Source organism: Ovis aries, chromosome 15, assembly GCF_016772045.2.
Source record: "Ovis aries strain OAR_USU_Benz2616 breed Rambouillet chromosome 15, ARS-UI_Ramb_v3.0, whole genome shotgun sequence".
Classification (NCBI taxonomy): Eukaryota; Metazoa; Chordata; class Mammalia; order Artiodactyla; family Bovidae; genus Ovis; species Ovis aries.
This window is the reverse complement of record NC_056068.1, coordinates 78332748-78345331: the sequence shown is the minus strand read 5'-3', so window position 1 is coordinate 78345331 and position 12584 is coordinate 78332748. Positions and strand designations below refer to the sequence as shown.

General features: G+C 36.1%; 1 protein-coding gene across 1 annotated transcript; it reads left to right on the top strand.

Annotated features, from left to right (window-relative positions):
• The first annotated feature begins 6481 nt into the window (after positions 1-6481).
• On the top strand, positions 6482-7414 carry LOC101112259 (olfactory receptor 8J3-like). Its single transcript, XM_042232808.1, has one exon. It carries the CDS (start codon positions 6482-6484, stop codon positions 7412-7414), a length of 933 nt encoding a protein of 310 aa, XP_042088742.1.
• Positions 7415-12584: the final 5170 nt, after the last annotated feature.

The window sequence follows — 12584 nt, the reverse complement described above, 5'->3', positions numbered from 1 at the left end:
AAATCAAAAAATAAAACTTCTCAAATAAAATTTGAAAAAGTAATTTTATCTATCACACTTATAAAAACTCTAAAAATCATTGAAAAGAAAAATCTCAATTAAAATATACAAAATTTAGAAATTTAAGATGGAGATATATGAATGAATATAGTATATAGAAAAGTGTTCAGTATTATTAATCATCAAGTAAGTGAAAATCAAACTCACAATATTATTTTTATCCCAGTTTCAATTTATAAGTCTTTTTTTTTTTAAATTTTGACTTCAAATATTGGCAAGTATGTGGGAAAAATATGAATTCTCATACATGGTTTTAGGTAATGAAAATGCAACAGTTAGCTTAGAAATCTGCAGTTTGTTATAAAGTTAAATATATAGTTATCTATATTCCAGTAATTTCCCTCATAGATCTATTGCTAGGGAAATTAATACATCTATACACATGCATGTTAAGTCACTTTAGTTGCACCCGACTCTTTGCAACACTATGCACTCCCCTGTCCATGGAATTCACTAGGCAAGAATACTGGAGTGGTTGGCATGCCCTCTGCCAGAGGATTTTTCCAACCCAGAGATGGAAACTGCATCTCATCTCTTATGTCTCCTTCATTGGCAGGCAGGTTCTTTACCGCCTGGGAAGCCCCACATATATGCACATATACAGTTATGTAGCAGTGTTAACACTAGACTTATTACAACAAGCCAAAATTCAAATACCCATCAATAAGAGGATGGTTACAGATAGGATATATGCATGTAGTCAGTTATTATGTATCTGTATAAGCACAGCACAGACAAATTTCAATATCACTATGCTGAGCGAAAGACTGCTCATTTGAGACTGTTTATTGTGTGATTCCACTTATATGAAATTCAGAAACAGGGAAAATAAGCTTGTAGCAGCAGTAAGTGGAAGTTGGAGGATGTTGTTCATCATTATAATGGGAGTAGCCTAGGATGTAGGGATATTTGGGGGCATTTAAAGTATCAGGGGCCATTTTTGGTGTTGATGATGTTCTATATCTTGATTTAGATATTAGGAACAAATGGTACATTTATTAAAACATACCCATTTTTACATTTTAGATCCATTTTTAACTATATAGAATTTTCCTCGATTCTACATGAGGAAGTAACAGAGGAAGAGAGCATGGGTAAATGTTATGAGAGGGAATATATTATCTTCTGTTATATTTTAGTGTCTATGAAGTTGTGCTGAACATTATGCAAGAATCATGAGAGAGCTCAGAAAACATTACCATTTAGACTGTTATTATTGTAACACATTTCACTGCAAGAATTATGTGTTTGTCATATTAAAGGCCAATGTATGTATATCACTCAGAGATGAAGTTTTAATTTCAAATCTCTAGTCACCAGTTACATGTTTTTGATCAAATGAAATAGTTTGTCTTAGTTCGGTGTCCTCTGGATGTGGGGATAGTAATATCTATATCATATAGGTCAAATGCTTTATTTTTAACCCAGGGCCTACTACTTATTTTACTGGGGGAAAACTAAATAAATAAATAAAACTCTATGCAGTGATGATGATTCATTTACAGTTTTATCATGACTTTTCAAACTGTTCCAGTTTTGCTGAAATAGAACTCATACAGTAATGCTTTCATTGTTATTTAAATCATTGACTCCGTAAGTCCTCTATGACATGTAGGTCTCCATGGAACTCTGCAGATCATTTATGCTGCTTTCTTCCTTTCCTTAAATTATTCCTTACAATTTTTCCACTAGAGAATATGCAAAATATCCTGGAGAATTAGCAGGCACCGTAGGTAATTTCTTTTTTAAATCTCGCAAATGATTTAAATTCTGTACTACTTCCTCAGGGACATTACAAAGAAAGAGGAAAAGCATATATTCTCTCTACCCAAAGAAATATCAGGAGAACATAAGAGCAGAAAATCCAGTTCTTCATAAAGGTGAGCACATAAAAAATATTGATTTTGGTAACAACTCTGGTGTTGGTAATTTCCCTTGATTCTTAGATTCTGACTAAGGACACTATCATGGTCACTGACTGCTTATTTTTACACCATAAAAATTTCATTATTTCCTTTGCTAACTGATTTCCCTGGAATAGGATGGTAGTTTTAAGGCATTAATCACATGGCTTGACTGCATGTTATATATCCTTTGATTTGTGAAAGTCAAAAGTGGTATTCGGATATTGCAAGTGAAGAAGTTACAGGTACCTGAAAATAAGTATCACCAATTTAATCTAAGAGAATCCATTTATGTTAGGGTTTCCAGATAAAATACAGTCTGCTCAGTGGCATTTAAATTTCAGATCAATAACAAATACTTTTTAGTATTTGTTTAATATAATATTTATTTTTTGTAAATATACCCAATGCAATATTTGAAAAATAATAATTCATGTATTATTCATTAAACATTGTATATACCTAAAATAATTTTATTTATTTTAAAATTGACTCTGAAGTTAAGTGAAGTGAAAGTTGCTCAGTCATGTTTGACTCTCTGTGACCCCATGGACTGAATTCTCCAGGCCAAAATATTGAGGGTATAACGGAGTGAGTAGCTGTTCCCATTTCCAGGTAATCTTCCCAACCCAGGGATCAAACCCAGGTCTCCCACATTGCAGGGAAATTCTCTACCAACTGAACCACCAGGGAAGCCCCCAAATAATTTTGATATATAGATATGCATACTCTTCAGTATGAAAATAACTCCCATGCATAAACTTGGATAATTTTTACTTGTTTGTTTTTCTTACTGGTTTCTTAGCACTTGTTTGTTTGTTTTTCAGAAAAGATTTAACAAATTAGTGAGTAGACTGGTAAAAAAAGTATAATGATTTATTAAGAGCTATAAGAAAGCCATGAGCCCCACATAACTCCTAATTGCTATCACCAGGACTGAAGATTGAAAAATCAGTCTTCCCACTGCATACTTTCTGTATTCTGTCTACTCTAAATATTAGTCCTCAATGGAAGGACATAAAATGTTGCACTGGGATATTAAAAAATGACCAGAGATACCTTTTCCCAAAGGAGAAGAATCGGCAGGGCATTCCTACATTTTTAGGATACTGAAGCAGTTATTTTGGATAAATAACGAGAAGTAATAAGTTGAATCACATGGGGAATTGCTAATCAACAAATATAGTTGCATTTACATAAGATTGAATAAGATATAGAGATCCACTGTACAATATAACTTTAATTAACAATACTGTACAATTAATCCAACAATCATTTAAAGTGGCAGATGCTATATGTTCTTAAAGCAGAAAATTATTATTGTTATTTTTTAATTTTTTTACTTTTTAAATTTTAATATCTTTAATTCTTACATGCGTTCCCAAACATGAACCCCCCTCCCACCTCCCTCCCCATAACATCTCTCTGGGTCATCCCCATGCACCAGCCCCAAGCATGCTGCATCCCGCGTCAGACATAGACTGGCGATTCAATTCTTACATGATAGTATACATGTTAGAATGTCATTCTCCCAAATCATCCCACCCTCTTCCTCTCCCTCTGAGTCCAAAGGTCCGTTATACACATCTGTGTCTCTTTCCCTGTCTTGCATACAGGGTCGTCATTGCCATCTTCCTAAATTCCATATATATGTGTTAGTATACTGTATTGGTGTTTTTCTTTCTGGCTTACTTCACTCTGTATAATCGGCTCCAGTTTCATCCATCTCATCAGAACTGATTCAAATGAATTCTTTTTAACGGCTGAGTAATACTCCATTGTGTATATGTACCACGGCTTTCTTATCCATTCATCTGCTGATGGACATCTAGGTTGTTTCCATGTCCTGGCTATTATAAACAGTGCTGCGATGAACATTGGGGTACATGTGTCTCTTTCAATTCTGGTTTCCTTGGTGTGTATGCCCAGCAGTGGGATTGCTGGGTCATAAGGTAGATCTATTTGCAATTTTTAAAGGAATCCCCACACTGTTCTCCATAGTGGCTGTACTAGTTTGCATTCCCACCAACAGTGTAGGAGGGTTCCCTTTCTCCACACCCTCTCCAGCATTTATTGCTTGCAGATTTTTGGATCGCAGCCATTCTGACTGGTGTGAAGTGGTACCTCACTGTGGTTTTGATTTGCATTTCTCTAATAATGAGTGATGTTGAGCATCTTTTCATGTGTTTGTTAGCCATCCGTATGTCTTCTTTGGAGAAATGTCTATTTAGTTCTTTGGCCCATTTTTTGATTGGGTCATTTATTTTTCTGGAATTGAGCTGCATAAGTTGCTTGTATATTTTTGAGATTAGTTGTTTGTCAGTTGCTTCATTTGCTATTATATTCTCCCATTCAGAAGACTGTCTTTTCACCTTGCTTATATTTTCCTTTGTTGTGCAGAAGCTTTTAATTTTAATTAGATCCCATTTGTTTATTTTTGCTTTTATTTCCAGAATTCTGGGAGGTGGATCATAGAGGATCTTGCTGTGATTTATGTCTGAGAGTGTTTTGCCTACGTTCTCCTCTAGGAGTTTTATAGTTTCTGATCTTACATTTAGATCTTTAATCCATTTTGAGTTTATTTTTGTGTGCGGTGTTAGAAAGTGATCTAGTTTCATTCTTTTACAAGTGGTTGACCAGTTTTCCCAGCACCACTTGTGAAAGAGATTGTCTTTACTCCATTGTATATTCTTGCCTCCTTTGTCAAAGATAAGGTGTCCATATGTGTGTGGATTTATCTCTGGGCTTTCTATTTTGTTCCATTGATCTAGATGTCTGTCTTATACTGTCTTGATGACTGTGGCTTTGTAGTAGAGCCTGAAGTCAGGCAAGTTGATTCCTCCAGTTCCATTCTTCTTTCTCAAGATTGCTTTGGCTATTCGAGGTTTTTTATTTCCATACAAATCTTGAAATTATTTGTTCTAGTTCTGTGAAAAATGTGGCTGGTAGCTTGATAGGGATTGCATTGAATTTGTAAATTGCTTTGGGTAGTATACTCATTTTCACTATATTGATTCTTCCAATCCATGAACATGGTATATTTCTCCATCTATTAGTGTCCTCTTTGATTTCTTTCATCAGTGTTTTATAGTTTTCGATATATAGGTCTTTAGTTTCTTTAGGTAGATATATTCCTAAATATTTTATTCTTTTTGTTGCAATGGTGAATGGAATTGTTTCCTTAATTTCTTTTTCTTCTTTCTCATTATTCGTGTATAGGAATGCAAGGGATTTCTGTGTGTTGATTTTATATCCAGCAACTTTACTATATTCATTGATTAGAAGCAGAAAATTAAAATCAAAATTAAGAAAAGAATGGGCAAGGTAAAAGAGTCTGGAATTTCAGAAAGAGATACTTACTGACACTGAACATGGAGGTACCCTCAGTAACCATTTGAATAATCCTAGCACAGCTGAAGACTTCAGAGTTGCAGGACTGATACTAGAAATCTGAATTCCTGTGCTTAATCCAGTGTGTCTCTCTTTGCACAATGAAAGCCATGAGAGCAGGCCAGGCAGCACCTGGTCCTTGTCTGTGCGTTAGGATGGAGCCTGAAAGTAGAGTGGGGCTCCGCAGAGGAGCAGCCATCTCCTTCTCCAGGGGATCTTCCAGAGATCGAACCTGGGCCTCCTGCATTGCGTGCAGATCCTTTACCACCTGGGCCACCACGGAAGCCCAGAGAAACAGCAGAAAATACTATCTAGGAAAGAGGAAAAGAACTGGCTCAGCAATCTTTACTACTGCCTTTCTTTCTCAACCCCACTCCTTGGATTGGACTAGATTCCCGGTTTGATACATCAGAACTTATGCAGCATAAGAGAAAATAACAGCTAAGAATAAAGGTTTTATATTCTAGGTTGTCTGTTCTTGGTTCAGCTGGTACTTTCGAATGTCAGTAGGGAAACAGAAAGACAGAGATGAAAATTTAGAGTTCAAAAAGCCTGGTCCTATGTGATATGAATAGAAAAAAGGATATGTATCTGATTGTGGAATGCATTGAAAACAAGGCTAAAGATTTTTTCAATTATTCTAAAAATATCTCAGATTACATGCTATCCAAAATTTTTAATGACTGCTATCTGCCAATCAGCTAATATGAATCATGACGTGGAGACCCGAAGGCTACAACAGTCCATGACAGTGTTAATACAAGCTTGACCTCAGGAGGTAGGTGAGGAGATGCTTAGGATGGCAAATATTATGAAAATTGAAATTACAAAAAAAAATACAATGTGGAACTCTGACAGAGAAAATTAGAGGATGGATACAATGTTTGTGCTTTACAGTGGTTGCTTTTTCACATTTATTTTTTCCATTTAGGCAAACTATATAAGCTGGAATACACTAGATTTCAGCAGAAGTAGAGGAGCTGATGAAATTTGGAAACATGATTTCAGGAAACCCCACCCCAAGAATAGCCCTTGTTATCTAATGACAGTCCATGAAAATAATTACTTGGAAGTTTGTAACCATATTTTCTTTTCTTCCCCAAATAGATTAATTTCCAAACTGTTACATGGCTCATGAAAATTTCACCCGAGTCACTGAATTTATTCTCACAGGAGTCTCAGAACGTCCAGACCTCCAGATCCCTCTCTTCTTTGTCTTCCTGGTCATCTATGGACTGACCGTGACAGGGAACCTAAGCATCATCACCCTCACCAGCGTGGACTCTCGGCTTCAGACCCCCATGTATTTCTTCCTCCGACACTTGGCCATCATCAATCTTGGCAATTCCACTGTCATTGCCCCTAAAATGCTGATCAACTTCTTAGTAAAGAAACACACCACCTCCTTCTATGAATGTGCCATTCAGCTAGGTGGGTTCTTGGTTTTCATTGTAGCTGAAATTTTCATTTTAGCTGTGATGGCCTATGACCGCTATGTGGCCATTTGTAACCCCCTGCTCTACATGGCAGTGGTGTCTCGACAGGTCTGCTTTCTGCTAGTTTCCCTCACATATCTCTATAGCTTTTCCACATCGATTGTGACTTCCTTTTCTGTATTTTCAATGGCTTATTGCTCTTTCAATGTAATCAATCATTTTTACTGCGATATTGTCCCTCTCTTAGCCTTGTCCTGCTCCGATACTTCCTTTCCAGAAACAGTAGTCTTCATATCTGCATCTACAAACTTGATGTTTTCCATAACTGTAGTTGTAGCATCTTATTTCAACATCATTTTGTCCATTCTAAGGATACGTTCATCAGAAGGAAGGAAAAGAGCCTTCTCCACATGCGCCTCACATGTGACGGCAGTGTCAGTCTTCTACGGAACTCTGCTTTTCATGTATTTACAGCCTCGAAATAACCATTCATTAGAAACTGATAAAATGGCTTCAGTGTTTTATACGCTGGTGATTCCCATGCTGAACCCCATGATCTACAGCCTGAGGAACAAGGACGTGAAGGCTGCCTTGAAGAGATTTCTGACAAATTCGTGCTGTTGATGTCTTTTTGAACTCTACAGGTCAATAAAGAGATGGTTAAGATAGGCTGCCGTTGTGTGGAGGAGATTCTTACAACATTAGAAGCCAAAGGAATGGGTTATTTTCCCATTTTGCAATTTCTGTTTTGAGAAAAGGTCCTAGTTTGCACCATTCAAATAGAACTCTTGAATACAACCCAGGTTTTCTGATCTAAAGAATAAAAATGTTTGAGTCAATAGTCACAGAATTTGGGGGCTGAATTGAAGAAAAAAAAAAAGAGCCAGTGAAAGTCAGATCCTTATTCTTTGTATGAATTTTCCAGTTCACTTATTCTGATGCATGTGGCTGTGGGGGACAATTCCAGTACCCCAGACAAGGCTAAAATATGAACTAGTATTTATGAAATCACCCATGAGGCAGAGTCCGTAGTTTAGTTAATATTTAGTTAATATTAAAAAAGAAAAAGAACATATAAAATCAACTCACTTAAGAAGATGACAATATTCAGATATCTGCAGAGCAGAGTGTCACCATGTCCAAAGTAGACTGCAGATTTCCTAACACACCAGTATATTCAATGCAACAAAATTAGAGTAATGTTAGAAGTGATAGGACTTCTCTGGTGGCTCAGATGGTAAAGAATCTGCCTGCAATGTGACAGATCTGAGTATGATCCCTGGGTTTGGAAGATCCCTTGGAGGAGGGCAGGGCAATCCACTCCAGTATTCTTGGGGCTTTCCTGGTGTCTCAGAGGGTAAAGTGTCTGCCTGCAATGTGGGAGACCCGGGTTCGACCTCTGGGTCGGGAAGATCCCCTGGAGATGGAAATGGCAACCCACTCCAGTCCTCTGGCCTGGAGAATCCCATGGACAGAAGAGCCTGATAGGCTACAGTCCACAGGATCGCAAAGAGTTGGACATGACTGAGCGACTTCACTTTCTTTTCTTTCTTTCTCTTGAAGTGATAACAGAGAGAGATTCTTAGGTTTCCGGCTTCCTTTCCTGTCTTCCAAATGTTCCTCTATGTGCCTTGGCTTGCAGTTTTATCAGTTTTATGGCCTCTCCTACCCACTTCATCTCCTGGGTCCCAAACTGCTTTGTTTGGAACTTTTTGGTGGGCGAGGGTTTTCTGCCCTTCCTACTGGCTGCACAACTCTGCGCTGTATCACTGCAGCAATTTGAGACAGAACTAAACAGAAGCATCAAAAGCAAGAGAGTCTAGGAAAAAAACAAATCTGAAAAAGTAGATTCATCTAGCAAACTTTTAGTATTCAAAAAATCAATAGAAAGAAGAAAACAATTAAAATGGGCAAATTTTAGGACTGTAAGAGGTGAGTATATGAATAACCAAGTACATAGAAAGCTGTCCACTTTCACTAGCCACCAAGTAAATGAAAATTCAACTCACAATGAGATTATTTTATCCCAATTCCATTTATAAGTTATTTTTAAAATGTCTACATCAAATATTGCCAAGGAGATGGGGCAAATAGAATTCTCATACATGGCTTTTGGTAATGTAAAATGTTACCGTAAGTTCATAAAGTTAGTAGGTTCTTATAAAGTAAGAAAAGCAGATGTTTATGTTACAGTAATTACCTCTTAGACCTATAACTAGTAAAATAATACATATATACACATATATGCTTTTATAAGGGTGTTTATACAAGATATTTTATAATAAACCGAAACTCAAATATCTATTGATAAGAGAATGAGTAAGATGGGATAGATGTGGCAGAGGGCTATATGCATCCATATAAACTCAGCACAGCCGAATTTCAAAACAATTAAGCTGAGTGCAAGATACAGACTAAGAACATTTATTGCGTGGTTTCACTTATGTGAAATTCAGAAACAGGGAAAATGAGATTAGGGATAGAAACCAGAGCAGCGTTTCCTCTAGGTGAGAGCGAGCTCTTTGGGAAGTTAAGGTCTGAGGGAAATTGCCTTTATGATGGGAGTAGCCAAGAAGCGGGGGTTATAAAGTATCAGGGAAATGTCTGTGGTGTTGAAATGTTATCTTGATTCAGGTATTAGGAACAAATGGCACATTTTCCAAATTTACCCATTTGTACAATTTAATGCCATCTTTTCTGTATGCAAATTTTCCTCAATTCTAAAGCAAAAGGAATTCATAGAAGAAGAGACCATAGGTTAACTGTTATGCGAGGGAATATATTTCCTTGTATTAGGTTTTATCTTCTGTGAGACTATGTGAACATCATGCAAAACCGGTAGATCGCAGCTCAGGAAGCACTATGATTTAGACAGCTATTATTGCAACACGTTGCACTACAGTAATTGTCATGTGTCTGTCATATGACGAGAAAATGCATGTATATCACTCGTTTAAAGACAAGGCTTTAATTTCAAATCTTCTAGTCATCAATTACACATCTTTGGTCAAATCACATAGTTTATCTGAGCTTAGTGTCCTCTGAATTTGGGAATAGTAATATCCACCTCATTTAGGTTAAATGGTATATTTTTAATGCAGCACCTATGACATATTTTTACTGGAATAATAAACTTAAATAAAAAATTATATGCAATGGTGGTGATTAATTTGCAATTTTATCATGACTATTGAAACTGTTCCAATTTTGCTGCAATAAAGCACTTTAGTGTTTTCATTGTTGTTTTGATCGTTGGCTCTGTATCAGTGATTGAGTACTTTCATGCCATGTGGGTCTCCATGGAACTGTAAAGATCATTCTGCTGTTTTCTTCCTTTCTTTAAATTATTCCTACAACTGTTCACTAGAGTCTAGGCCAGATATCCCGGAGGATAGGTAGGCACACAGGCAATCATTTTTAAATCTCTCAGAAGATTTAAGAGAAATGATCTGAATAACTCACATGCTGCTAATACTTTCTCAGGAAACATCACAAACAGCACAAAGCATAAATTCTCCCTACTCAAAGAAAAGTCAGAGAAATTTGAGAGGAGGAAATCCAATTCTTCATTAACATGAGTGGACAGAAATTGTTGATTTTGATTATCACCTTGACATTGGTAATTTCCCTTGTTTCTTAGACTCTGACTATGAATACTTTTATGGACATTGACAGGTGTTCTTTAACCACAAAAACTCCATTATTATTATTTTCTGTTGTTGTTAACTTGTTTCCCTGGAATACTGTGGTAGTGTCAGGGCAGCACCTATGAAGTGACTAGATGTCATACATCTATTTTATTTATGAGACCTGAAAGTCAGATGTGGATACTGTAAGTGCAGAGGGAGTTATATATATCTGAAAAAATCATGAGCAATCTAATCTATTAAAATCCAGTAAGATTAGAATTTCCAGATAAAATATAAGATGTTCAGTTGCATTTAAATTTCAGATCAATGACAAATACTTTTTAGTACCTGCCTCATATAACATTTGAATTTTCTATAAATATATCCAATGCGATATTTGAAAAAGACTTTAAGATATGTATTACCCATGAAACATTTTATAAACTGAAAATGATCTTAATATAAGGATATGTATATTCTTCTATATGAGAATCAATTCTCACACATGAACTTGGAGAGTTTTTAGTTGTTTGTTTTCCCTAACGGTTGCTTACTTTTTTTTTTTTTCAGGAATGACTTTACTAACTGAGTAAACTAGTAAATGAATAGAATACTGTTTTAAGAGTTAAGGAGAAAGCCATGAACCCCAAGTAGTTCCTAACGCTTATCACCAGGTTTGAAGATTGAAATATCAGTTATATCTTTGCATACTTTTTTTATCCTGTGTGCTCTAATGGTTAGCCCTAAATAGAAGCATATAAATGTTGCATCAGAATGGTCAAAAATAACCAAAGATATCCTTTGCAAAATAAGAAGAACGGGCGGAGTATTACTATCTCTTTAAGATTCTTATAGCAATTCTTTTTGATAAGTACCCAGAAGTTGTAAATTGGACCATATGAGGAATTGCTAATCAACAGATATCAAATTTCAGTAATGGAAGATGAATAAGTTCTAGAGAGGAGCAGCATTGTGCCTATAATTAAGAATGCTAGTCTATTCAACCTTAAATCTTTTAATGGAACAGATCTTATGTTATATATTCTTAAGGAGAAAAGTAAAATTAAAAATGAATGGGTAGGGTAAAATAATCTGGAAATTTAGAAGAAAATAATAAAAGACACTGAAAACGAAGATGCAGTCAATAAACACTAGACTAATCCTTAACAGAACTGAAGACTTAAAAATGGTGAGATTGGTAGCAGATGTCTGAATTCCTTTGCTAATTCAGTGTGTCTCACATTCTACAAGAAAACCCATGATGGCAGGCCAGGCAACACTTGGTTCTTCTCTGTGAAAGAGGAAAGGGCCTGAAAGCCGAATGGGGCACAATAGAGAAACAGCAGACAGTGTCATCTAAGGAAAAGCAATGGAGCTGGCTCCACAAGCCCAGCATCACGTTCCATCCTTAAACCCATTTTTGGATCAGACTAGTTTCTTGATTTAACAAGACAGAAACTCTGTAGTATCCTAATAAGGAAGTAAAATCTAGGAAGAAATGTTTATATTCTAGGTTGCTCTTAGTTCAACTGGTATTTTTGAATATCAGCAGGTACACAGAGGACAAGAGAAAAAAATATAGGGCTGAGTGTATGCTGAGTGAGGTGATGTAAGTAGAAAGGCTGTACAGAGCTGAATGTCAAATGCATTGAATATGAGGCTGAAGCTTATTCTTCAATTATTCTAAAAATAATCTCAGATTACAAATTTGACTACTCAAAAAGTATTAAAGACTGTTATTTGTCTATCAGCCAAACTGAGAGAATCATGACATGGAGGTCAAAATGATACAGTCGTCAATGACAGTATTAATTGAAGCTTGACCTAAGGAAGTAGGAGTGCATAGAATGGCAAAATATTATTGGCACTGGCAAATAATAGAATGTGGAACTTTGAAAGAGAAATTTAGAGGATGGGTACAATATTTGTGATTTAAAATGCTCCCTTTAAAATTTTTGTTTGCCATTTAAAAAGTGTATGTAGCCAGCAACACACTAAATTTCAGCAGAAATACAGGAGCTGGTATAATTTGGAAGCATGATTCCAGGAAATCTCACCCTAGGCATTGCCTGTGCCAACTAATGGCAATCCTAGGAAATACAACTTTTAAAAACTGTAACCATTTCTCCTTTCTTGCTCAAACAGATGACTCTCCAAACTCTACC

Bases quoted from the DNA above. Each gene is read 5' to 3' on its own strand.
- LOC101112259 (XM_042232808.1), top strand. From the start codon at position 6,482: ATGGCTCATGAAAATTTCACCCGAGTCACTGAATTTATTCTCACAGGA.